Genomic DNA, 24,633 nt, shown 5'->3' with positions numbered 1-24,633 from the left:
GAAGGAACAGGCAAAGATGAGAGAGAGAGAAAAAATGGAAAACTCCCAGATAAGTTTTGGATTTGTTAATGTTTAGATTCTTTTGGTATTCTAGATGGAGATGTCCAATAAGTGGTTGAAAATACAAGTCTGGTTCTAAGGAAAGAGATCTGGGCTAGTAACAGAATTTTAAAAGCCATACAAATACAGGTAGTGGTTAAAGCTACTGAAGTAGTTGAGAAGACTTAGGGAGAAAGCATAACCAAAGAATTGAAAGGAAGATCCCATGAGGAGCCCCAATGATTTAAGAAAAGGGAAGGAGGGCAAGGACATGGCAAAGCAGATTGCGAAAAGTCAGATAAGTAAACAAACAAACGTACATACATACATACCCATAAGAAAAGGATGTCCTAGAAGCCAAAGGAAGTAAAGGGCAGTCAACAGCATTATATGAAGAAAACAAACCATGAGATGGCCAGTCAGAAGATTATTCTGGACCTTAGTGAGGGCAGTTTTAGGAAAATAAAATGATAGAGGTAAATGTTCAATGGGAGTTGAAAAGTAATTGAGAAAAGGGAGTAAGCAAGTATAGATGTCTTATTCAAGTTTAGCTGTAAAGGGAAAAGGACAATCAAGTGAAGATTTAAAAGAAGTAAAGGTCAAAGAAAGATATTAAGAGTATGTGGATAATATCACATATGATAAATACCTTTTAAGCTTGACAAAATTAGACTGACACTGCACCAAACTTTTAATTTAAATAAAGTACAAACCCTATTAAATAAAACGTAAATTTTTATTCCAAGCAACAGAACAAAATTTTATAGGAAAATATCTTTGGAAGCTAGTTCATGCTAATCCATCTTTAGCAACATAATATATAGAGTCTGGAAAAACAGAGAACATGTCTTTCAGAGAAGCTATGCTTTAATTTTGATTTTAATATCACATATTTATATAATGTTATATCTTTTCTCCAAGATATATACTGATGTGCATAAATGTCCAGAGTTCCACACTTACAACAAACAAGATCATTTTTTACACGTCATTTTATTTGAATTACAGTCTCATTTGTACCTTATGTCAGCAACACTCATCTGGTAGAAATACATCAAAACAAATTACAAATACCTATGCTGAGAACATCTAATGCTTAAATAGTTGTATGTTGCTTCCATACCCCTTGCTACTCACACAGACAGCAACTAAGCTGTCATGGACTTATAGTGCTACCTAGGAACAGTTTGTTTTTCCCATCAATGGCATCATGTATGTATATATTGAGTATTCTCATTTTTAGCTATACATCACTTGTGACTTGTTAGTGATACCTCAAGAAATCTCTTTCTCATGGATTATACTTAACTACTGACTCCCCACTTCTCTTTTTGCTTTTTACTCATTACCTCAGGAATATGTTCTTATTTCTTTTTTCCTTCTATTTGTAAGCCAAAAATAAATGTGAATACAAATCATAACGATGGTTCATAATCACAAGTAACATCAATGAAGTACGTGTGTGCATCTCATGGAAGTGATCAGGATTAAGCATTACAATAAGGTTGTACTTAATATAACAATCAAGTCTTCTGCCCATGCCAACCCTGCAACTGTGCGAAGCCCCTCTCAAGATCTCCACGACTTCCCTTACCCTTCTCCAATTAAACTCACTTTCCTTCAAGTACCAGCATTTAAGAACGAAGTCACCATTTTATATTTAACTTTATCGGCTTAATCTTCTCAACATTATAATATTTTTCATGAAAACATAATTTTCAGTTATTTTGGACTTAAGTTTTTGTGGGGGTCGGTCTTTGAATCTAATACTCCATTTCAAACATTTTTTCAATGGAAAAATGTATTCAAAGCACAATAAATGTTTTTGAAATATAGAAGTCCTCATGCTAAAAATATTCTAAAAATTTAAATATTCTGCAATTAATACTTAATGTGAAATTTCTTTTAGAGCATCAGAGATCTAACACATTTCGTGGAAAATCATAAGGTAACCATCATGGATATGTCCTCTGTAGGGGGCAAAGAAAAAAAGGTTTAAAATTTCTGTATTCTTATAGAAAAGTCTAGGCTTGTCAGGCTGAGGAGGAGTGATAATCACATATTAAACCTTACTGAATAATTCACAAATATACTCAAACTGGAAATCTATTAAAGCAAAATCATCACTAATAAGTTTATACAGTTCATGTTGCAAAATAAAATCTAAGCCTTACCTTAACGTAACCTTCCAATGCACTGAATTTAAACACTGCCTGAAAAGGTTTTCGGTCAACAGGACATGAAGCCAGTGTCTGAAAAATGATTAACAAATTATAACTTTACAAATGTTTCTTGGATAGATCAAAACTAAACTATAACAAACGCATTTATAAGTTTTCCACCAGAATAGGAAACAAAAGAAAAAAACTTATTCTTCTTTCAAAGATAAAGATGAAATACTTTCCACCTGTATCATGCCACAAACTAATAAATACCTTAAATCTGTTTAATTCATTCAAACATTTACTGAGTAACTTCTATATGCTACATAAGTGGAATACTACAATGAACAAGAGAGATGAGATCTTTGTTATCAAGACAATACCTATGAAGACCTGCTTGCCCAGTTGAGAGCTACTGGCATAATGAAAGGAGACCTGGGCTGAAACCAACAGCTCTGTGATCTGAAGCACTAGGGCAATTATAAATCAGCTGTAAAAGGAACGGCTTGGACAGGTCCCTTACAGATTTTAATATACTATGACTTAATATTTTCCCCAAAATTAATTATTTGAAAAGGCAGTTGCACCAGCAATAAAAAAAATTTAAAGATATGAAGAAAATGAAGGATTCCTTCACTCCTCCCCTCAGCCACCTAGATGCCCTCTCCAGAAGTAGTTTCTTATATATTCTTTTGGAGATAGCCAATGCACACAGACATATATGTGTATCTTTTTAATATGAAATATAGTATAATTAATTCATATACTGAACTGAATTTTGTTTTTCTCTTAATTTATCTTAGACTGGTTCATATTACTATTTCAGAGCTGCTCCATTCTTAACAGCATGGTACACCCTAATAGTTTTAATTTACATTTCTTTTTATACGAGTAAGGTTGAACATATTTTCATATTTTTAAGGGCTATTCAAAGTTCCTATTCTGGGCCGGCCCCGTGGCTTAGTGGTTAAGTGCGTGCGCTCTGCTGCTGGCGGCCCGGGTTCGGATCCCGGGCATGCACCGAGGCACCGCTTCTCTGGCCATGCTGAGGCCGTGTCCCACATACAGCAACTAGAAGGATGTGCAACCATGACATACAACTATCTACTGGGGCTTTGGGGGAAAGATAAATAAATAAATAAATAAACTAACTAAAAAAAAAAACCAAAAAACAAAGTTCCTATTCTTTAAACTGTCTATTCACGCCCTTGCCTAAGTTTATTAGATTGCTGGTCTTTTTCAAATTGAATCATAGGTATTCTTTACAGATTAAGGAAAATTGTACTTTGATCACCCTGTGATTCTTAATCAACTTTATTTTGATATAAATATACTTCTTGTACTTTCAAAATTAATGTGCATCAACTATAATTGTTTCTCTGATAATACTATATAAATATTTGATTTATATTATTTAAATAATTTAAGATGGAGTATATTGTCTACTAGGGTAGGAGGGAAGATTCTGTAGCCTATGAAGAAAATACCAAAAGGTGATATTATCAATACCTATAGTTATAAAAGTAAAATAGGATTTTAACAATTTAATACCAATACTCTAAAAGACCACAAGATAGTAATCGAATTTTCATAAATTATCTTATATTCCCTAGTGAAAAAATATTGTGATTTTTGCCTTTCTGAACTTAAGATATGCTTATAAGCATATAAGATATGCTTATACAAGTTGAGGTAGATCAGACTGTGTGTGGCCCTCGATCACACAATACATTTTCACAAAGCTTGTGAGTCACTTTGCAAGCAGCTAAAATATAAATTGAGGTACTTTTTACTACTCTGCTAAAAAGTGATTTTTCTTTTCCTGTTAAGTAAGTAGGCCTTGATAAAATGCTTTACCACATCCGTATTAGGAAATGTGACCTTACTATGTTAAACTGGTTCAGACTAGTAGAAGCCAGCTCAGCTTACTTTCAAGTACTATGGATTTAGTATTGGTTGCTATTACTTTATCTACAGAAAACCTGACCTTAAGCAGCTTTGCTACAAGTAGCGACAAAGCTGTCCACATCTTTCTAATAATGTACTGCAAGTAGCAATTCTAGTTCAAAGAACTCAACATCATAACTATGTGATGTTTACCACATTAGCATTTACTGTTTGAAATTTCTTAGACTAGAGATTATATTAATATAGTTATAATTCAAGAGAATATTTAAAAGTAAAACTTTCAAATACTTCTATTTTTACCAAAGTTTCAACATACATTTTTATTTCTATTTTAAAGGTAAGTTTAGATAAATATTCATAAAAAGATAAAATAATAAATCAAAATTTATTTACTTCGATGTCTTTTAAAAAATGATTAAGATAAATGTGTACCAGCTCTGGATTTACTGTCTACTTTCGTATCAATCCTTGTGTGTAACCTTGAGCAAGTGATATTGCCTTTTTGAGTCTCAGTCACCTCATTTGTGCAAATGGAGATAATAAAAGAACATCTCTCTTAAGTTTTTATGGGAATTAATAATCGTAGAAGAGACTGTGGCATATAAAGTCTTCTAAACATCAACTAGCTTCACTGTACGAACAAGAAAAAAGCTGGGTTCATTAACAAAAAGATAACCCACAATATGATGTATATATACATGTGAGAGACGAGTTCTTAACGATTTTTTGTTGGAATTTGCAAAGTTCATGACATACATGGAAATTAAAAGTATTTCATTAATTACATCTATTTCAATTTGTAACACTTACTAAGATCCAAAGAAAGCCACTGTGTTCAAGAAATTTATATCAGATGCATCTTTCAAAAACACTGAAATTATACAATCCCATTTTCTTATTAAATTTCTTCTGCTGACACCAGCTAAATGGCACTATTTCCTTTACAATGTTCAAACTGACAAGGTTTTAACAGGAGCCATTCTATTTTGATCAAATAATGTGGTTCTGAGTAAGATTTTGTTTTTGTTCTTTTTTCCTTAAGCATAACTGCTATGGATTTGTCTAAGGTCTCATTTGAAGAAAGGGTTCCACTGCTATTATAAAAAGAAAAAGAAAGAAAACAGGAAAAGTAGTAGTGGGAAAACCACTGCTATATATTATCATAATCTGTATATACCTACACTTCCTAAAGACAATCTAGTTACGCTAGAAAATAAGTTAATGGATCTTCTTTGGCTCAGGCTCAGCCATCAGAAAAATTTCTTAAAACCAAGTTATCCTCCCCAATTAAAGAAAGCACAGGTCAGAAAACAAGCTACCTACAGTAGACAAAATATCTTGGCTATGGTGACTGAGAAATGATAATACCCATTTCTGACCTTAAAACAGTTTAGCAAAACACTTCAAAGGGGAAACAGAAAAGAAATTCAGTTACCCTGAGTTAAGTCTTCATAGCATACTTCAATAAATTAAGAGTGACTAAAGAATAATTTAATGAAAAAAATCAAAAGAGATTTAAAAAAATTAAGTGGATCTTTAATTTTTTTGTTAATGCATACTGCAAGAAAAGTATAAGGCTACTTTAACACATGCCAAAGTTCAAAGACAACATCATTAATAGGTACTAAAGCATAAAATTACGCACAATGTGATGATCAAACAGCTTTAACAGAAAAGTTTTACAAATAGGTTTTCAAAAGTAGTTTGCATTGGTCTAATTTTAAGGCATTCTCAAGGGTACTACACCCTTATATCCAGCAGACATCCATTCAGAAAATCTCAAAGATATTTTAATCTTAGTTTTCAGAGTCTGTATCACTAACATAACTAGTTTTAAGTTGGGGGGTTTTAAAAATTCACATTTAAAACTAAGGTAGAAAATTTTTAACTAATAGACTTATTCTGCTTAAAAATGTGATTTTGGTTTTGAAGAAAATTATCCCAAATTTTCGGTTTTCCTTATATACAACAAAAATAAATATCCCTTGATTATTCGTCATTTTGATTCCTCATATACAACAAAAATACCCTTCAATTATTCACCTATTTAAATCAATATGACTTTCATTTCAATAACTTTTAAAGTACCTAATTTAGTTAGTTTCATAATCTAAGCAGTCCATTATCACCATCTGACTTTGTGATACAGCTACAAAATTAATAGAATTTGATCACTGCTTTACAATGTAATGTATATTAAAAAACAGAGCATATATTTTACTGTGAATGCTCTGTACTAAGGTTATATCAGTTAAGGAGGCAATTTTGATAGAAAAAAATAATCTTCCTAATGATTTCAGTAAAACATACCCTAGTATTCTGTCGCGTTGCAAATTCCCAGCTCAGACAAACCCATATTTAAATGTAAGAACAGGAAACCTTCCTTATTTGGGAATTCAGGATTCTTGATTTCTAATATTTCTTGCTTCCTGCTGCTGCTCTATCCTCAATCACAAAGGCTGCCTACAGATAGCCCCTCCTAGAGAGAGAGAAGGAAGTGTTAAAGGTAAGTGCTTAAAGACTAAATCTCAGAACCTATGTTTATAGGTAGGTTTGTCTGTTCATGGGAATCTTTAGAACATCTATCTCTCCTACTAACAAATAAAGCATATTATATATAAAACTGCAGTTCAAAATCAAATAAAGATGATTTAGGAATGCATACCATCAGAGGTTGATGCTTATTTTAAAGCTATTCACCAGGACCTATCCTTTCTCGTTGATGGTTCCGAGATACCTAGCCTGGACCTCCAAAGAAAAGTGCTCACCTGTAGTCAGCCTACATGTTCCCTATCAAACTTAACCAGTTCCTTCATGACAGTCCTTGTCAATCCATGTTAGTGAAAGCGTGGTTCTTTATAACAGCTTTCAGGAATGTATTCCTAAAGGACAAATGGCTGTCAGTGATAAAATTAACACCATGAAAGCATTTTATCTAAGTACTCAAACGGAACCCTTTCATGTTCTCAAAGATACATTACAACAGTTGGGTAGAATCACTTTTATTCTTAATTTCTTTTAACATTTAATAGTTAAGACCTTCTTTTTCTAATATAAAAGACAAATTCTGTAAACTACCTGTATAAATCATTTTACAAATTCTGACATTTAAAACTGGGCTATACAGAAATACATTAATTTACCCAAGTGGTAAAAATAAAATATTAAATGAAAATCTATTACATATACACTTTAAGCAATGAGTGTTCATAATGTAAAAATATTCTTTGCTCTACCAAAGGATTAATCCACAGACCGAAAACAACAGGGGATTTGAAATAATTAGTCACAAATTCAAGTTCTGGAGGAGTCAGAGCTAGCAAGCTCTCTAACCCACTTTGGTAAAGACAGATAGCCCTGAATCACCTATTGCATAGGTTGTAATAATTAAATGAAACAATGTATTTGACAACACTTTATAAATTATAAAGATAAGGACTAATAGTAGTGCTCCACAGATACGTTTATTTTTGTTTTTTTTTTTTTTTTGTGAGGAAGATCAGCCCTGAGCTAACATCTGCCAATCCTCCTCTTTTTGCTGAGGAAGACTGGCCCTGAGCTAACATCTGTGCTGATCTTCCTCCACTTTATGTGGGACACCGCCACAGCATGGCCTGACAAGCAATGCGCCGGTGCGCACCTGGGATCTGAACCCGGGCCGCCAGCATCGGAGAGCGCCCATTTAACTGCTACACCACAGGGCCGGCCCCCACAGATACATTTAAATTACTCTTCTAGAGAAATACATAACCGAGAGGTTTGGTTTAGTTCAGGAATAAAGAAAAATAAAAATTTTAGGAAAAACTGATTTTAAAAAGCCAGAAAATAGGGGCTGGTCCAGTGGCATAGTGGTTAAGTTTGCATGCTCTGCTTCGGCGGCCTGGGATTCTCAGGTTCGGATCCCGTGCACAGACCAATGCACCACTTATCAAGCCACGCGGTGGCGGTGTTCCATATAAAGTAGAGGAAGATGGGCATGGATGTTAGCCCAGGGCCAATCTTCCTCAGCAAAAAGAGGAGGATTGGCAACAGAAGTTAGCTCATGGCTAATCTTCATCACAAAAAAAAAAAAAGAGCCAGACAATAAAGCTTTGCTGAATTATGTTATTGACAAGTAATCTAATCACCACAATGATGTGTAAATTTCTACTCAAGGAACACCTGTATATAAAACACATTAGTGGTCAAGATATAAGTCAACTAGTCATATTTTGCTTTTTTTGGTATGTATTATTAATTAAAAAATATACTCTTCACCTGTCTGCATTGAACACTGTTGTTGACTTCTTTAAGAACTCTTACGTCATCATAGTAAGACTGCATTTCTAGTCTCATGAGAGAAAACATACCTTTGCCAACTGTCCAATTTTGATTTTATTAACCTTATTTTCTCAAACTGAAGCTATGAGCATTTGATATGAAATGCGGGACTGACATAAGTTGAGGGAGGATAATTTGCTTATAATAGGAAAGTTAATCAAATTTTAAAAAATTATTAAAAGATAAGGGAATAGAGTAAAAACTCTTAAACGCTTCAAACACAAAATGTTTCCAAGTCCTCAAACCTTTTAACAGCGAAAATTTTAACTACTTCTTGGCATCGTGACAAATCATAAATTGTATCTTCTTAACCAGTGTATGTGTGGAGGGTGTATCTTATTGTCTATAGGGGATCATAATTATGATCAGCTGTTGCTACTACAGCCATGTGTCAAGACTTCTCTAGCCTTCACCTTACTAATTATCTTCTACTTTAAAATGTGCAAACTCAGATGATCTATGTTAAACTTATGTGCAAATTAAAAACTCGATATGTTTAGACTGTGTTTTTGCTCACAGTATATGTGAAATAAATAACTTTGGCTGATAAACTTTACTGTATTGGCTCTATTCATATTTCATCAGTTCTGAGGCCTTCTTTTGTTTAGTTTCAGATTCTCAGCTCTAATATTGATGCTTTAAATTAACAAAAATTTCAACTTTAAGTGTCAATTACTGTATCTTTGTTTAGTTCAACATTCTATTTCTATACCATCATTATTATTTCAAAAACTAATAGGCTTACCATCTATAAGTTCCTCGGAACTAAACATAGTCATAGTGGACATGCTTAATCTCAATTTGTTCTAGTGTCCCCAAGGGCAGGCAATTAGGCTATGGGCCATGAAGGCCACTAGAGCTTTCATTATCCTGAATCTTTTTGCCCTAGGTAAAGTGGATTCTATAAAATATCCAGAAACTAAGTCCAGTTACTTAGTCACTTTAAAAGTCCTTACATGGCTTTGTCTTAACCACAGAACCAAAATTTTAGAGCCTGAAGACACTGAAACTAACTTTGACTTGGGATACAGATATTTTAAGACCATGAAAAATTTCAGAAGGGTGTCAAAAATAAATATACTAGACTACTATATACCTTAATTTTACTTATTTCTTATGGAGCAGAATTTCTTCTATGCATAAAATATTAAGGTGAAAGTAAATAAATGAGTCCTTCTTTTTGGTTCTTGATATCAACTCTGAATCATATTTCAGTGAACCTTGAATATAAATCTCAGACAGCTCAGCTGAATTTCTGAAAGACACATTGGACTAGGAAGATAATCCTGAAAACATTTTGTACTATTTCCTTATGTAGATTTAAAACGACTGTAAATCTCACTTTGATTTCTACCTTCCTACTAGAAGTGAACATGAGTAAAATTTTAAACTATGGATCAATTTTTAAAAATTATTTTAATCTCAGGCTATCCCTTGAGGTATTTAGAAACAAATCAGAGTTCAGAATTCTTGCCTTGAATATCAAATATACATCAAATAATGATTTGAATGAAAGAATATGTAAGAAAGCCTTAGCATAGGGCCTGGGGCCAGTTAGGAGACTAAATACAGACACTTACTCCTAACCCTGAAATCCAAAGTAAACTGCATGTCTCTTTTTAAAAACAGAAAGGGATTGAGGAAAATGAAAGGAGACAGCTTAACAACTAAAGGCTGTGAAAAAAGCCCCTAGTGAATCTCAAAAAATCTGATTCTATTTGTCAAAGCACATACATACTTCAAAACACAACCAATTTTTACCATACCAATAAAAGATTCAAACTGAAAATTTAGTTCAAGGCCTAAGTGATTTTGTTAACTGGTATTCATTTATTATTTACAATGAACAATTTATTAGTAGATTGTGTTCTTGTTACTGCTCAACTTAATGGTCTATTTAACTGATCCCCATTAGGGACAATGAAATAATTCAGAATATTCTCTGTTTATTCTCCACTTTCGAGGTTAATTATTTTGTTTAAACAATACCACAACTCCCCTCCACCTATTCACAATTTACCATAGTACAGCAGATAAGTATGTACTTTCTTTTAAAAGCAATTTGGCTTCAACAGAAGGTTTATATCCAAAGGAGCTGACACAAAAGGAAAATATTACATGCAAGAAAGGTGTTGACTGCAACACTGTGTATGTTATTAAGTATTTTCAACTTAAAAATATTCAACAAGAGTTAAAAACATAGATAAATTGAGCACTGTCTAGTAGAGATGAATATGTACAAAGTCTACAACCTAGTAGTTTCACTTCTAGATACATACCTTAGAGAACCCCGGAACATGTACACCATGATAAAGCTTACAGTTGTATGAAACATGCATGTAGAGTGTAAGGAAGGATGGATAATTATGTCTACTTCATATATTCTAATTTTCATAGAGAAAAACACATATTCAGATTATGTTGTTGAACTTCACAATTATGTGGTCACTGAATACCATCTCATGAAAAGCTTTGAATTGAAACCTTCTACCCATCCAGTAATATTGTTTCTCTACTGAAAGCAACATCTCCTCTATTTTTAAAATATTTAATCACAAAGCAAACCAAGGTACACTAAATTCAATGAAATCTTTAGTTGGGTGGCAGAGAAAAACATGCATTCTTATTTCATTAGTTAATGCTCCTGCAAACATACAGAGATCCACAACTGTATTGAACAATTAAATTAAACTCAAAAAACTATTTCCCCAAAATACATTTTCACCTATCCTTAGTCCCTTCTTGCCAAAGACCAGTTTAGGTTTTAATCTAATTACAACTGTTTCCAAGTATACTATTATTAATTCAATTGGTATAACAAATCTTTTCTTCCTCCCCCCAGAACTCAGCCACAGAGTCTGTATACAGTTATGTCCTCCCTTCCACACTATTAATGAAAATATAAGTAAAACATAGAACTCTGAAAATCCCAATTATGTAATAAGTGATTAATTCCAATCTGCTTAGGGACATCAAACAATTTGAACGCAGCTAATATTAAAAATATTTTTGAGATTTATCTCCTTTACTAATTTTTACAAACTGACAAACTACTAACTCAGAAAATATAGCATGATTAATATGACAAACAAATTTTTATTTCACAATTCATAACAATGAGGCTTTATAATGAATAGTCAATGTACCAATACCATGATCTACTTGGCTGGAATTGAGTCAACATAATACAGTGAAAGTCAAAAATGTCCTGTTTCTTAATCATTTACTATCTATGAAGAACCTCAGTAATAATCTCTAACTCAGACTCTGAAATCAGTTCATACTAAATTAAAAACAGGAATTAGAAAATACAGTTCTAAATTCACTTCTGCCTCTTAAGCTAGGAGATCTTGGGGCCAAGATATAGAACACAAAATCTAAGTTTCCTCATCTTGAGAAAAGGACACCATTACATCTGCTCTGGTTATCCTACAAGGCTGATATAAAGAAGAAATCAAATAATCTATGTAAAAATTATTGGAAAAATATAAAACACAAAGCAGACACAAGGTGGTATTATTAGTAGTGAACAGATATCCCAAGGGGGTCAAGTACATTGAAGATGAATTATTGCATTTCTACTAGAAAAAATACTTAATCTTTTTTCTAGAAAGGTTAAGTTTTTTTTAAAAAGGTATGCATTTAAAAAATTTTAAGTATAAAAGAACAGAAAGCTGAATGAAAGAAAGTTAGAAGGAAATATACTGACGGAATTTGAAAAATACAGAGAAACTTGTCCAAAGTAAGGGGAAAACACATTTCTGTGAAATAACTTAATGAAAGGCAGTATCAACTCTTTAGACTAGGTGGAATGAAATCATGCTGGGGAACTAAAGTACAATAATATTTAATACTTATTCTCAGACTTACCTCTGCCCATTTAAGAATACAAGTCATGCAGAAGACATGATTACAGCTTTCTGGAAAACCAACTTCCTTCTCTAATAGGCAATTAAGACATATTGGACATCTGTCAGCTTCACTGTACAACAGACCAGTGGTAGCAGTATTATCTTTGTTTTCTTCACCTATAAAGTAAAGCAGCCATAAATGCTTTCAAGTTGGCCAGACCAAATGACTTATGCTTGTGGGAGTATCATGGACTAGATACTCTAAAGGCCTCTCCTACTACAAAGTAATTAGACCTTAGATACATTATAACAAACATACTCCTTGAGCACAACACTTACGACATTTACTACTAATTTATATTTTTTAATGGGGGAGTGAATTCTTCACGAATTTAATTTTAAAATAAGTAATAGTCACGTGCTTCAAAAATTTAAAAGTAAAAAAATAAGGTTATACTGACAAATCTTCCACTCAAATCTACCCCTATTCATCCAGTTCTGCCCAACACAACATGCAACAACTGCTTAGTTTCTTCTACGTTCTTCGAAAGATTTCTTTAACGCAAAGAAAAGTACATCTAATACGTATTCTTTCAAAACTTCTTCACATAAATGCTAGAACACTATACACACTAGTCTGCATTTTTTTTGTTTTAACCTACTGATGGACATTCACTTGTTTTCAACCTTTGGCTATTACAAACAATGCTGCAATAAAAAACTTTGTCATTTCACATTTTTAATACCTATAGGATATCTACAGGATAAATTCCTAAAAATGAAATTGCTAGATCAAGGTGTATGTACATTTGTAATTTGAACAGATATGGCCAGATTATACCCCTTAGGGTTTGTACTAATTTAAATGCCCACCAGCAATGTAACCAACATACAAAAGTATGCACTGCAGTCTTAAAAGTAAATAAAAGAAACTCCAAGATTCAACATAAAATAAAACAAAAATAAAGAAATGGTCAACTGAAATGTGAACAGCATACACCAAGCAAATGGAAAAGCTGGGATCGCCCTGGGAGCAAATATCCATACACTTGCGTTCAGATCTGGAGACTAATCCTTAGGGCCAACCTACATAGGGAAACCAATCCTGAGAGATTCCAATGTTAAGCCACGACCCTCAAATGGGGCTACAGTGGTCCCGGCACGGGTTCAGGAAAAAGCAAACACAAATCCTCTGGAGGAAAGCATCCCTAATTTAGACCCTCAGGATTCCACAGATTAAATTTATCAAATATGAGCTCATAATCAAACATTATCAAACCCAGGAAAATAAGTTACCTTGAGTAAGAATCAGCAGAAACAAGAATCTATTTAGATTTACTTATTTTTTTATATATTATATGTATTATAAATCTATTTAGATACTCAGTGGTTTCAAATATCAGAATTTTCTAACATTACAAAGAATGATTAAAGAGCAGATTAGATCCAGAAGAAAAGAATATCTGTGAACTGGAACAGAGATCTGAGGAAACTACCTAGACTGTAAGAGACAGACAAGGAGATGTAACCTGTGAAAGAGAGGTTGCGAAATGAGGTCAAAACAAAGTCTAACATACTAATTGAAGTCCAGAAGAAGAGACTAAAGGAGAGGCAATAGTTAAAGCAGTAATGGCTGGGAAATGATAAAACAAACAAAAAAACAAGATCCAACAGATAAAGACACACAAAGTGTATGCTAAACAGGAGAAATGAAAATAATCCATGCCTAGAAACAATGTAGCAAAACTGTATAATATCAAAGATGAAAACAAGATCTTAAAAGCAAAAAGACGGAAAAGACATCATCTACAAGGGAATGATAATTAGGCTGAAAAGAGATTTCCTGACAGCAAGAAAGAAAACCAGAAAATGGCTAAATAATATCTTCAAAGTGCTAAGAGAAAAACAAACACAAACCTACCAATTCAGAATTGTGCATCTATCTTTGAATAGTTTTGAAGAGGATAAAATAAATGCAAAAACTTAGAGTTTATCACCAATAGACTCTCACTAAAGGAACTTCTTAAGGTTTTTTTCAGGAAGAGGAAAAGAAATGGAAAAGAAAGAAACCCCCTAAAAATACTGTCTGTATAAAATGTCATCTAATTTGTGGTGTTTGAAAAAAAAAAAAAGGAATCAATTAAAATGATGGATAACTATAATCTATAAACTGAGAGTAGGATAATCATTGTTCAAGTGTTCTAAGGTTCTTCTACTGTTGACGGTGAAGATTAAAATATTAACTTTAGAAGCAGAGGAAAACATCAATGCTAACTATTTTTAAAAAACAAAAAACAACAACAAAAATGGAAAAACTATGTAATTCTGAAACCAGTAGGGAGCAAAAATTTAATAAGAAAAAGAAAAGAGCTCAACAAACCAAAAACCTTGACCAATGAAAAATAAGACACAGGAGGAGGAAAAAAAATGTTTGCATTTCTTATTCAGGCAACTTAGTCAGACTTTAAGAACAACAAAAGTAAAAACAAAAAACTTGAGTATTTTGAAATGTAAACAAACAAACAGTTTGGAAACAATGAGTTTGCTTTCAACACACAAGCTTTACAAAAATGAAAAGTTACCTTCCATATCTTCATACTCCTGATCTCCCACATTTACGGTATATACAGTTTTCTTCTTCATTTCTCCTTGAAAAAGGGTTTCCTACAGAATGAATTACAATAGAGAATTTTTATGTTTGCCTTCTCCCAATAATATCAACAAAAAAACCCCCGGAACTGTAAGAAATTACGTTACACATAAAAGAACACAGTCACAAGCCAAGCCAGTAAATTTTCCAGATAATCCAGTACTATTTTATACTCCTTGCCATCAAGCTCACAGTCTCACTGAAAAGAAAAGCCTTATATAAGTTTTAGGCAACAAAGACTAAATGATAAATTGTGTGGTACAGACTTAAATACAACTGGAGTTTAGGGAAAAGACACCAATTTGGACTGGAGTTTTCATTGAGAAGATAGGTTATATGTGTTCAGGAACTTAAGGCATTTAAGGAGTAACATAGTATGAAGGAATAAAATAGCATTTAGCTAGGCCAATCTGTAAGAACAAGAGTGAGTGGGTGAGTTGTGAGTGTAAGAGAGAGCAGTGTGTGTGCACACTGAGGAGGGATGGGCATCTGAAAGACTACCATGAGGGGTAATGAAAGCAACAAGCAGAGCAATGTAAATCAAGTAGGGCTAGATTATAGATGGATCTCTAATGATTGAGAAGTTTAGATTCAATCTTATAGACTCCCTTGAAGATGGACATGATAAAAGTGATGTAAATGAATCTTTTATAAGAATGATTTGCCAGCAAGCACAGAATGGATTATAGTGGGGAAAGAGTAGAAGCAGAGAGATTTGCATAGCTAGAGTAACCAGCTGTGAAGTGAAGAGAAAAGCAAGAAATTTCAGAGCTAAAGAATTTCTGAGATTTGGTGACTAAATAAGTACAAAGAAGGAGTCAGAGATTATTCTGGCCTAGAGGACTAGGAAAATGGTGATTACAAGAGGCAAGATGAGAAACGTGGGAAACGAAATTAATTTGTCAGTCAAGGGGAACAAATTTATGAAGTAAAATTATTTTTTAAACCAACTCTTAGAATTCTTTCTTGAATTCACACAAGACACATGATTGCAATGAACTGTTCCAACACGTTTTGGCACAAGAAATCCCCAATTTCATCAGTTAGGATTCTCCCATATATAGATAAAGTAATTTTTCTACTAGTTTCTCAAATAATTTACACATGCTAGTTTCTACACTAAAGGTACATACTGCCCAGGAAAATTCTCTATTAGGTCAAATAAGGAGAAATGTAAAGACCCGTACTTTGGTTCAAAAACCAGCTGTAAAGCAGAATAAACTTAGTAGCACACACAAGAATGATTTAAAGATTTTAGTGGATTAAAAATTCAAAATGAGGGGCTGGCCCCATGGTGTAGTGGCTAAGTTCAGCATGCTCTGCTTTGGTAGCCCGGGGTTCACAAGTTCGGATCCCAGGCATGGACCTACACCACTCATCAGCCATGCTGTGGCGGCGACCCATATACAAAATAGAGGAAGCTTGGCACGGATGTTAGCTCAGGGCTAATCTTTCTCGAGCAAAAGAACAAAGAGGAAGATCGGCAACAGCTGTTAGCTCAGGGTGAATCTTCCTCACCAAAAAAAAAAAAAAAAAAAATCAAAATGAGTCAGGATTAGTTTTTCAAAAGTTAATTTAATCATAGTCTGCCTTAATAAAAGCAGAATGTCAAAAACAAGAAGAAAAATTCCCACTCAGCCTAGATTTGCAACATTTATTTTAGTTCTGATGCTATTCTTTAAGGACAAACAACAAAATGATGAATGTCCAGGGAAGATGACTAAAATGCTGACAGCCCTGGAAACCATATCATATGCAGAAATGTAAAGTAGTAAGAAAGTTAGCCTGGAAGAACAGAAAGCTTAAGGAGAAAGGCTAGCACTTATCTTCAAATGGAATGGGCTATTTCAAAGGGTGGTAAAATAACCTACCAATGAAGGTATTCAAACAGTGGCCCAATGACCTCTTGTGGGATTTTTTTTTTTTTAATTCAAAGACTTGAGTGTTATAGGTACACTATTAGGCAAACCTCTATGTACAACACTGAAGAAGACAGAAATTCCTGCCTTTACATTCTAGTCAGGGAGATACAATAAATAAAGTAAGTTAAGTAAAATATCTAGTATGTTAGATATGGAGAAGTGCTTAGAAGAAAAATAAAACTATACAATTGTAAAATAAAACACACAATTAGTATGGCTAATAAGTGAGAAAGTGGAGAAGCTGTTATTTCACACAGACTGTTTAGGGAAAGCCTTTCTGATAAAGTGACACTTGAACTAGAAATCTGAAAGAACCAAGGAAAAGAGTTATGTAGATATTTAGAGGAACTGCATTCTAGGCAGAAAGAAGAGCAAACATGCAAGTCCAAAGGCAGAGGAAAGGAGGCATGTCTGTGTGTTCAAGGAACAACAAAGAGTTGAAATAAAGTGTGGTTATGATAAAGTGAAAGAGAGGAAAAGCAGTAGATGAGGACAGAGAGGTAACAGAACGTAAGATCACGCAACCCCTTATAGGCTAAGGGAAATACATTGGCTTCTTTGAGTCAGATGAGCCAGTAGAGAGTTTTAAGCAGAGGAGGAGGCAAAGGAAAAAGCAGAGGCCAGCAAGGAGACTACTGCGATAATCTAGGCAGGAGATGACAGTAGCTTGTACCAGAGTAGTAGCAAGGGTGATGAAAAGTGTTCACATTCCAGCGTGTTTTCAAAATACGGCCATCGGGATTTGCTGACAGATTGTGGGTTATGTGCTAGAGAGCAAGAGTCCAGGATAATTCTCAAGTATTTTGACCTGAGCTACCAGAACAATGGAATTGCTGAAACAGAAGATTACTTTAGAAATATTCAGATAGTCACAGGTTACTCTACTTGATATTCACTCAGGACAATATCAATATCACATGGGAACCTGTTACAATTACAGGATACCCAGGCACCACCCAGACCCAGTGAATTAAAAATCTGCATTTTATCAAGATCTGTACATCATTCACATGTACATTAAAGCCTGTGAAACAGTACTCTAGACAACTTCCCAACTTAGTTGATTTTAGAGTCATACTGTGCTCCTGTATGATCTATAATTGAGTGTAATTCTTTATTTGCAGAAATTCATACCATACTATCTCCCCCATTATCCTAAATATCTGAATAAAAAACATCTAAGTTGGAGTTGATTCAATGTGAGAAAACACCAATTTGAAAATCAGCACAATATTTTAAAAACCTAGGAAGTTTTCAGAAGATGCAATATACCATCCCTGTATATAGCTAAATAATTTATGCCCTATTGGATAGTCTAATCTATGCTATTTTCACATTTCCTCCCTTAAGAATATTAAGCTTATATTTATACCTTAATATATTAATTATAATTTACAATTAATGTTACAATAAATACTGTCTTCTCTATTTTCACTCATGCAATGAAGTACATAAGCAACAATTTATCCCTGAGAAACTAAAAGAATTCAATCAAGTTACAGACTGCTTTTTCTTATGTTAGAAATCTGCTTAAAAAACTGTTCAAGCATTCCAAATTTTTAGAAGTTGCGTACTTCTTCTTGAACATATCATGTATTAACTCTTTCCATACCTAAAATGATTATGCTACATTACCAGTTTATTATTTCAAAATGAACAGCGTGTAGCACTTCACTAGATAACAGTCACAAGTTTCAGCTCAGCAATTTATAAACTTATAACTTTTTCATGTTTATCTGTTCTATCTGCCTCGACTCCAGTTTTTAATCTAAGAATCTAGGATTTCTAATACCAGTTTTGCTTTGAATTTCCAGTAACAGGAGCATAGGAATACAATATAGATTCATGGTCCTAGCCAGTAATTTGTGGTCAATAAAAGACCTAAGAGATAACCTGGGTGGGCAGGACTATCCTTTCTTGTGGTTACCTGAAAACTCAGATATAATCCAATTTCATGATATTAACTATATATGACTCTATAATCATAAGTCATATTCTACCTAGACTACTTATTAGTACTACTTAGTCCACTAATAAGTTTTGTAAGTTAATTATCTATAAGCCAAATTGAATTTTCTTTTAATTTTGGTTTACCTCAAATAAATTTCAAAGAATACATGTTCATTCTAGATTTTAAGTAAACTCTGCTTACTTTTCAGATGATTTTAATTCAAAAATTTCAATCTTTAATGTCTCTTCCCAGGTTCTACCTTTCCAAACTAAAATATCTTTAAGTCTGTTATCCCTAATACAACATCTTAAAGTGCTTCTATGTTTCAGGTTGCTCTTTTCTATTTCATTATCTATTGTTTCTGTTACGTATTAGAAATTCTATTTCAAATACGTTCACAAAACAGTTTGGGAAGAATGACCTAATTTTAAAATTTTATTTATCATAAAAGCCATTGACTTTTAGAATTTGGAATGAAAAAAAGCATTGGTACAAATCAGTTTTCAGGAACTCAAAACTCATTTTCCCATACAAACCCTGGAATATATGGAAGTGAGAATCCCAGGCCATTCATTACAGTGCATTCAAGTAACAGTAGTGTATAAGACAGTTCAGTTCTCTAGAACAGTGCTGCCCAATAGAGAACTGTTCTATCAAGCACTTGAAACACAGCTAGCGCAAGTGAGGAACTAAATTTTTTATCTGTTTTAATTTAAATTTAAGTGGTCCAATGTGGCTACTGGCTACTGTACTGGATAGCGCAGCTCTAGGATATAACTATCACCCTTTATAAAAGAAAACTGTTTCAAGTTATACTTGGATGCTAACAATATATTTTCTACTGTAGCAGTTGCTGAGGCACTTCAAGCTTCAAGGGATCAGAGGAGGGACCAGAGGTTCCTGATAATGAGAACTAAACTTTCTTAGCCTTGGCTAGCTCTGTTTAAAAATTCCTACCCTTCCTCCTTTCTCCCCATATTTTTCTCTTCCAAAGTCTGTTTCCTTCCATCTACTACAAAACAGAACTCCTTTCCTTTCCGGTTCACTTCAAAACTCCCTCTCCTTGCTTCCTCCTACTGTCCTTCAAGCAAGCCTATGGTATCTAAAGATACAAAGATCCTACTTAATACTACAAATGTTAGAGTCCAACAGACTTAGATTCAAATCTCAACTTCACTGCAACGCAATAAATGGCTTTATTATTATCACTATTATTACTGCTAGTAAGACCAGAAAAACAAGGAAGGGTAATAAAATTGTTGCTTGCTCAATTTCTTTGTTTTCCCTAGACAAAAGTGAAAGACAAAGGCAAATACAGGACTGAAAAAATACAAATCGACGTTTATGAGTAACCACTAAATTGATCAAGTCTACTAATACTTTGTCAAAAGGGTACAATCAGACCCTTTAGGTACAAAGAGAGAGAAAGAGGGACATATGATGGCCATGAGGAAGTTTAACTCTATTTCCCATCCCACTCCCAAACCCAATCCTGCCATTACAGACTCTGCCATAGCTATAAAGGCACTGATATGATAAATGGGAGCCAGGGTTGAATCAAAGGCGTACTGGGAAAGCAAGAACTGTCCCTATGTTGGGCATACTTAAGCCAAGGACAAAGCACACTTCATGAACACGCTAAATACTATATTGATTCATACGGCTAAAGTGTTCAAAGAATCCACATTGACTCCCAGAACCTCTCTAGGTAGTCTATTCCTCTTCATCCTTTTTTAAGCCCTTTATCCTTATTTCCAATCCTCTATCCAAGAGAAACCAGTCCCCAAATTCAACCCTCTGTCCAAAAACATTAAAAAACAGGGGGCATTCAGCAAGGTACGAGTAGTATATTTCAGTGCTAATGACTTGGGCACTGGTTTCAGGCAAACCTGTGCTTATGACATTGTCTAGCAATAATAAGCATTCAAATGTTAACCATTACTATTAATGCAGGATCTTCCATCCCAATCTCAGTCTTAAATAAAACCATTAAATGCCTCCCAATAATCTACTCAAAAATTTGATCCTCCCTCTAAGAATGTTATTTTCCCTTGGAAAAATCATAAACAAGGCTACTTTTAACTGATGTCTAGGTAAGGATACTATCCATTATTATAGGCCAGTGGTGGAAAAACCGGCTGAGTGTTTTTGTAAATAAAGTTTTGTTGAAGCACAGCCATGCTCATTCCTTTACATATTGCCTATGGCTGCTTTTACACTACAATGGCAAAGTTGAATAACTGCGACAGAAACCATACACTTTCCACAGCCTAAAATAATCACAACCTGGCCCTTTTCAGAAAAAGTTTGCCAACCCTATTAAAGACTATAGAAGATTGCCTAGTTTGAAGATGTGGCTCACTCTCATTGCAGAAGGTGCCTCAAGCCTTCTTAAGTACAGGCATCTATCTACATTTGTATTCAACTTGTACTCTGGCACAACAGCTACTTATTACACATTTGAGTCAACAGTTCTGCAATGCTGTCCTTGAGTTCCTTTAAAACTCCCTGAAGGCTATGTGATTTTTTTTTATTTATCTACATTTATTTTATCAATCTAGCTAAAACCAGCACAGATATTTGCTCTAGTGCCTTCAACTTATTCACTTCAGAGTAAGGGTAAGGCAATTAACTCCTTCAGCTTGACAGTTATTTCCTTTCCAGCTTTTCTGCTACATAATCAACTAACTCCTGATTGTGATATATCACTGTTGACTTTTTAATCCCTTGCAAAATGCTCTCAAAGTTTATTTTTCTTACCTGATTTCCACTGTATGACCATTTTACCAGACTTTGTAAGTAGACTTCTTTCCTTCAAGTGGGCTATCTTGACATATTTTTGTTCAGAATATCCTTCACCTGCATATTTGGTGCTAAAAATTTAATACTAGTCCTCTTCAGTATAGAGACAGAAATGTCCCTTTAGGATAGGTTTTAGAAAAAAAGTGCCTAGGTTCAAACCTCAACTAGTCTGTCAATAGTTGGGTGACCCTTACCTCTTAAGCTTGTTTCCTCATCTATAAAATGGAGATAGAGCAGCAACCACTTCAGTCATTGGAAAGATTAAATTACATACATGTAAGTTGTTTATGAACTCCTGGCTCACCCTTGAGCTACATATATATAGACTTAACCTTAAGCAGCAGACCACAGACTTGGAAAACTAAAATAAGGGATAAACACCCATGCAGGTCACAGATTGGCTACTGGATAGTACACACATGGAAAAAATCCAAATAGTACTGCAAAGGTTTTGAAAACAGAACTGAGATTAAAACTACAACCTACAGAAAACTGGCTGGAACTTGTGGCCTGAACCCAACAGAATCAACTGCCTGCCAAAACAAAAATATCAACATTCTCCATAGCATTTAAACAAGACACTAAGTCATACAACATAATGCTCAAAATGTCCAAGACATAATCCAAAATTACGTGGCATAGAGAGAAGCAGGAAAATCTCAAACTCATATGGGAAAAGACAACCAACAGAAACCAACACCAAGATGACACAGATATTAGAGCACTGGGTGAATTATTTGACAAAGATTTTAATGCAGGTATAAAAATGCTTCAACAAGTAAGAGCAAATACTCTTGAAACAAATGGGAAGCTAGAAAGTCACAGCAAAGAAACAGAAGATATAGAGAACTACCAAATAGAAATTTTAGAACTGAAAAATGCAGTAAATAAAATATAAAATACACTGGACTCAATAGCAGAATGGAAAGTCAGTGAACTTGAAGATAAATCAATAGAAATTACCCAATTTGAACAACAGAGGGAAAAAATATTGAAAAGAAATTATTAGCGTCTCAGAGACCTGTGGGACAATACCAAAACCCTAATATTCAGGTCAAGAGCCCAAGAAGAAGAAAATGAGTGCAGTGCAAAAAAAAGAAGAAGAAATAACGGCTAGACCTTCCAAATTTGGTGAAAGACAGAAATCTCTAGATTCAAGAAGCTCACAAACCCCCAACAAGTTAATTCCAATGAAATCCATGCCTGGATGCATCACAGTCAAATTGCTGAAAACTACAAAGGAGGAATCCTGCAAACACATTGCAAAAACAATGCATTACTTATGAAGGGAAGACAGGTTAATGATTTGACTAACTACTGATTTCTCATCAGAAACTATATAGGCCAGAAGGAAGTGGAACAACATTCTTAAAGTGCTAAAATGGAAAAGAACTGTAAACCTAGAATCCTCAATCTAGCAAAATTATCCTTAAGGAATGAATGTGAAATAAAAGACTTTTCAGTTGAAGGAAAACTATAAAAGTTAGTTGCCAGCTATAAAAGAACTGCTAAACGAAGTTCTTCAGTCAGAGGAAACAGAACACGAGGAATGATGGAAGAACAACAGAAGGGTAAATATCTGAGTAAATATAAGTAACTGTTGTCCTCTTGAATTCTTTAAAACATGTTTGGCAATTAAAGCACATATTACAGGGCCAGCCCGGTGGCGCAGTGGTTAAGTTCGCACACTCCGCTTCAACAGGGTTTGCAGGTTTGGATCCTGGGCATGGACCTACACAGTGCTTATCAAGCCATGCTGTGGCAGGTGTCCCACATATAAGGTAGAGGAAGATGGGCATGGATGTGAGCCCAGGGTTCATCTTCCTCAGCAAAAAGAGGAGGATGGGCAACAGATATTAGCTCAGGGCTAGTCTTCTTCACACACACACACAAAAAAAGCACAAATATTACAACACTTTCTAATAAGATTTCCAATATATGTAGATGTAACACAAGACAACTACAACATAAAGAGGGAAGCGTAAAAGGACCTACATGGTGGTAAGGTTTCTATACTTCACTTGAAGTCATAAAATATTGATTCTAAGAAGACTGAAAATATATGTATACCATCATCCCTAGAGCAACAACTAAAAAAATTACATATAGGCAAAAACACAATAAATTAAAAGGGAATACTAAAAAATGTTCAAATAACCCAAAGAAAGAGGTTACAAAAGGACAAAAACAATGAAAACAAACAGAAAATAAAATGGTAGATCTAAATCCAAATGTATCAATAGTCAAAATATGTGAGATGCAGCAAAAGCATTACAGCATTAAAATGCTTATATCAGAAAAGGTCTCAAATCAATGATCTGAGCAAAATATATACAAAGTAGACAAAAGGAAGGAAATAAAGAGAGCAGAAATCAATGAAATTGAAAACAGAAAAATCAATGAAACCAAAAGCTCGTTCTTTGAAAAGATCAATAAAATTTAAACCTATAGCAAGACTAAGTCAAATAGCACTGAATAGCTCTAGTACTACTAAAGAAATTGAATTTGTAGTTAAAAAGTCTTCCAAAAAAGAAATCTCCAGGCCCAGATAATTTCCCTGGTGAATTTTACTAAACATTTAAAGAAGAAATAACACCAGTTCAACAAAACCTCTTCCAGAAAACGGAAGAGAAATACTTCCCAACTCATTTTCTGAGTCCAACATTACCCTGATACAAAATCAGACAAAGATAGTCCAAGACAAGAACAAACTGATATACTGGATTTCATCAAAATAAACAAACTATGGTACATTCACCCATACAATGGAATACTATTCAGCCATAAAAAGGACTGGATTAGTGTTTCATTAAACAATTTAGATGAATCTTAAAGGCAATATACTGAAGGAAAAAAGCCAGTCTCAAAAGTTTACATGCTACACAATAGCATTTATATGACGTTCTCAAAAGGTCAAAACTGTAATGATGAAGAACTGTTACCAGCGGTTGCCTGGGTTAGGGGTGGGTTTGACTACAAAGATAGCATGAGGGAGGTTTTTTGGGGTGATGGAACCATTCTCAATCCT

At 34.0% G+C, this 24,633-nt stretch overlaps 1 protein-coding gene across 7 annotated transcripts in view; it reads right to left on the bottom strand.

Annotated features, from left to right (window-relative positions):
- The window catches only part of SCAF11 (SR-related CTD associated factor 11), a 66,653-nt gene that overhangs the window by 29,145 nt on the left and 12,875 nt on the right, over window positions 1-24,633 (bottom strand). For 4 of the 7 annotated variants that reach the window (XM_004428923.3, XM_014786389.2, XM_087442522.1 and 1 more), the window contains exons 2-4: window positions 14,863-14,944; window positions 12,300-12,457; window positions 2,214-2,291 (exon numbers count right to left, since the gene is read on the bottom strand). In XM_004428923.3, coding sequence (XP_004428980.1) covers window positions 2,214-2,291; window positions 12,300-12,457; window positions 14,863-14,923 — 297 coding nt within the window. In that variant the 5' untranslated portion in view covers window positions 14,924-14,944. Of the gene's footprint in view, window positions 1-2,213; window positions 2,292-6,419; window positions 6,589-12,299; window positions 12,458-14,862; window positions 14,945-24,633 lie in introns of those variants that run through there. The other 3 variants (XM_087442520.1, XM_087442521.1, XM_087442523.1) reach the window with 2 other exon arrangements.

The sequence above is a fragment of the Ceratotherium simum genome, chromosome 17 (genome assembly GCF_057802395.1).
Source record: "Ceratotherium simum simum isolate JZ-2026a chromosome 17, ASM5780239v1, whole genome shotgun sequence".
Classification (NCBI taxonomy): domain Eukaryota; kingdom Metazoa; phylum Chordata; class Mammalia; order Perissodactyla; family Rhinocerotidae; genus Ceratotherium; species Ceratotherium simum.
This window is presented reverse-complemented; position numbering and strand designations above follow the sequence as displayed.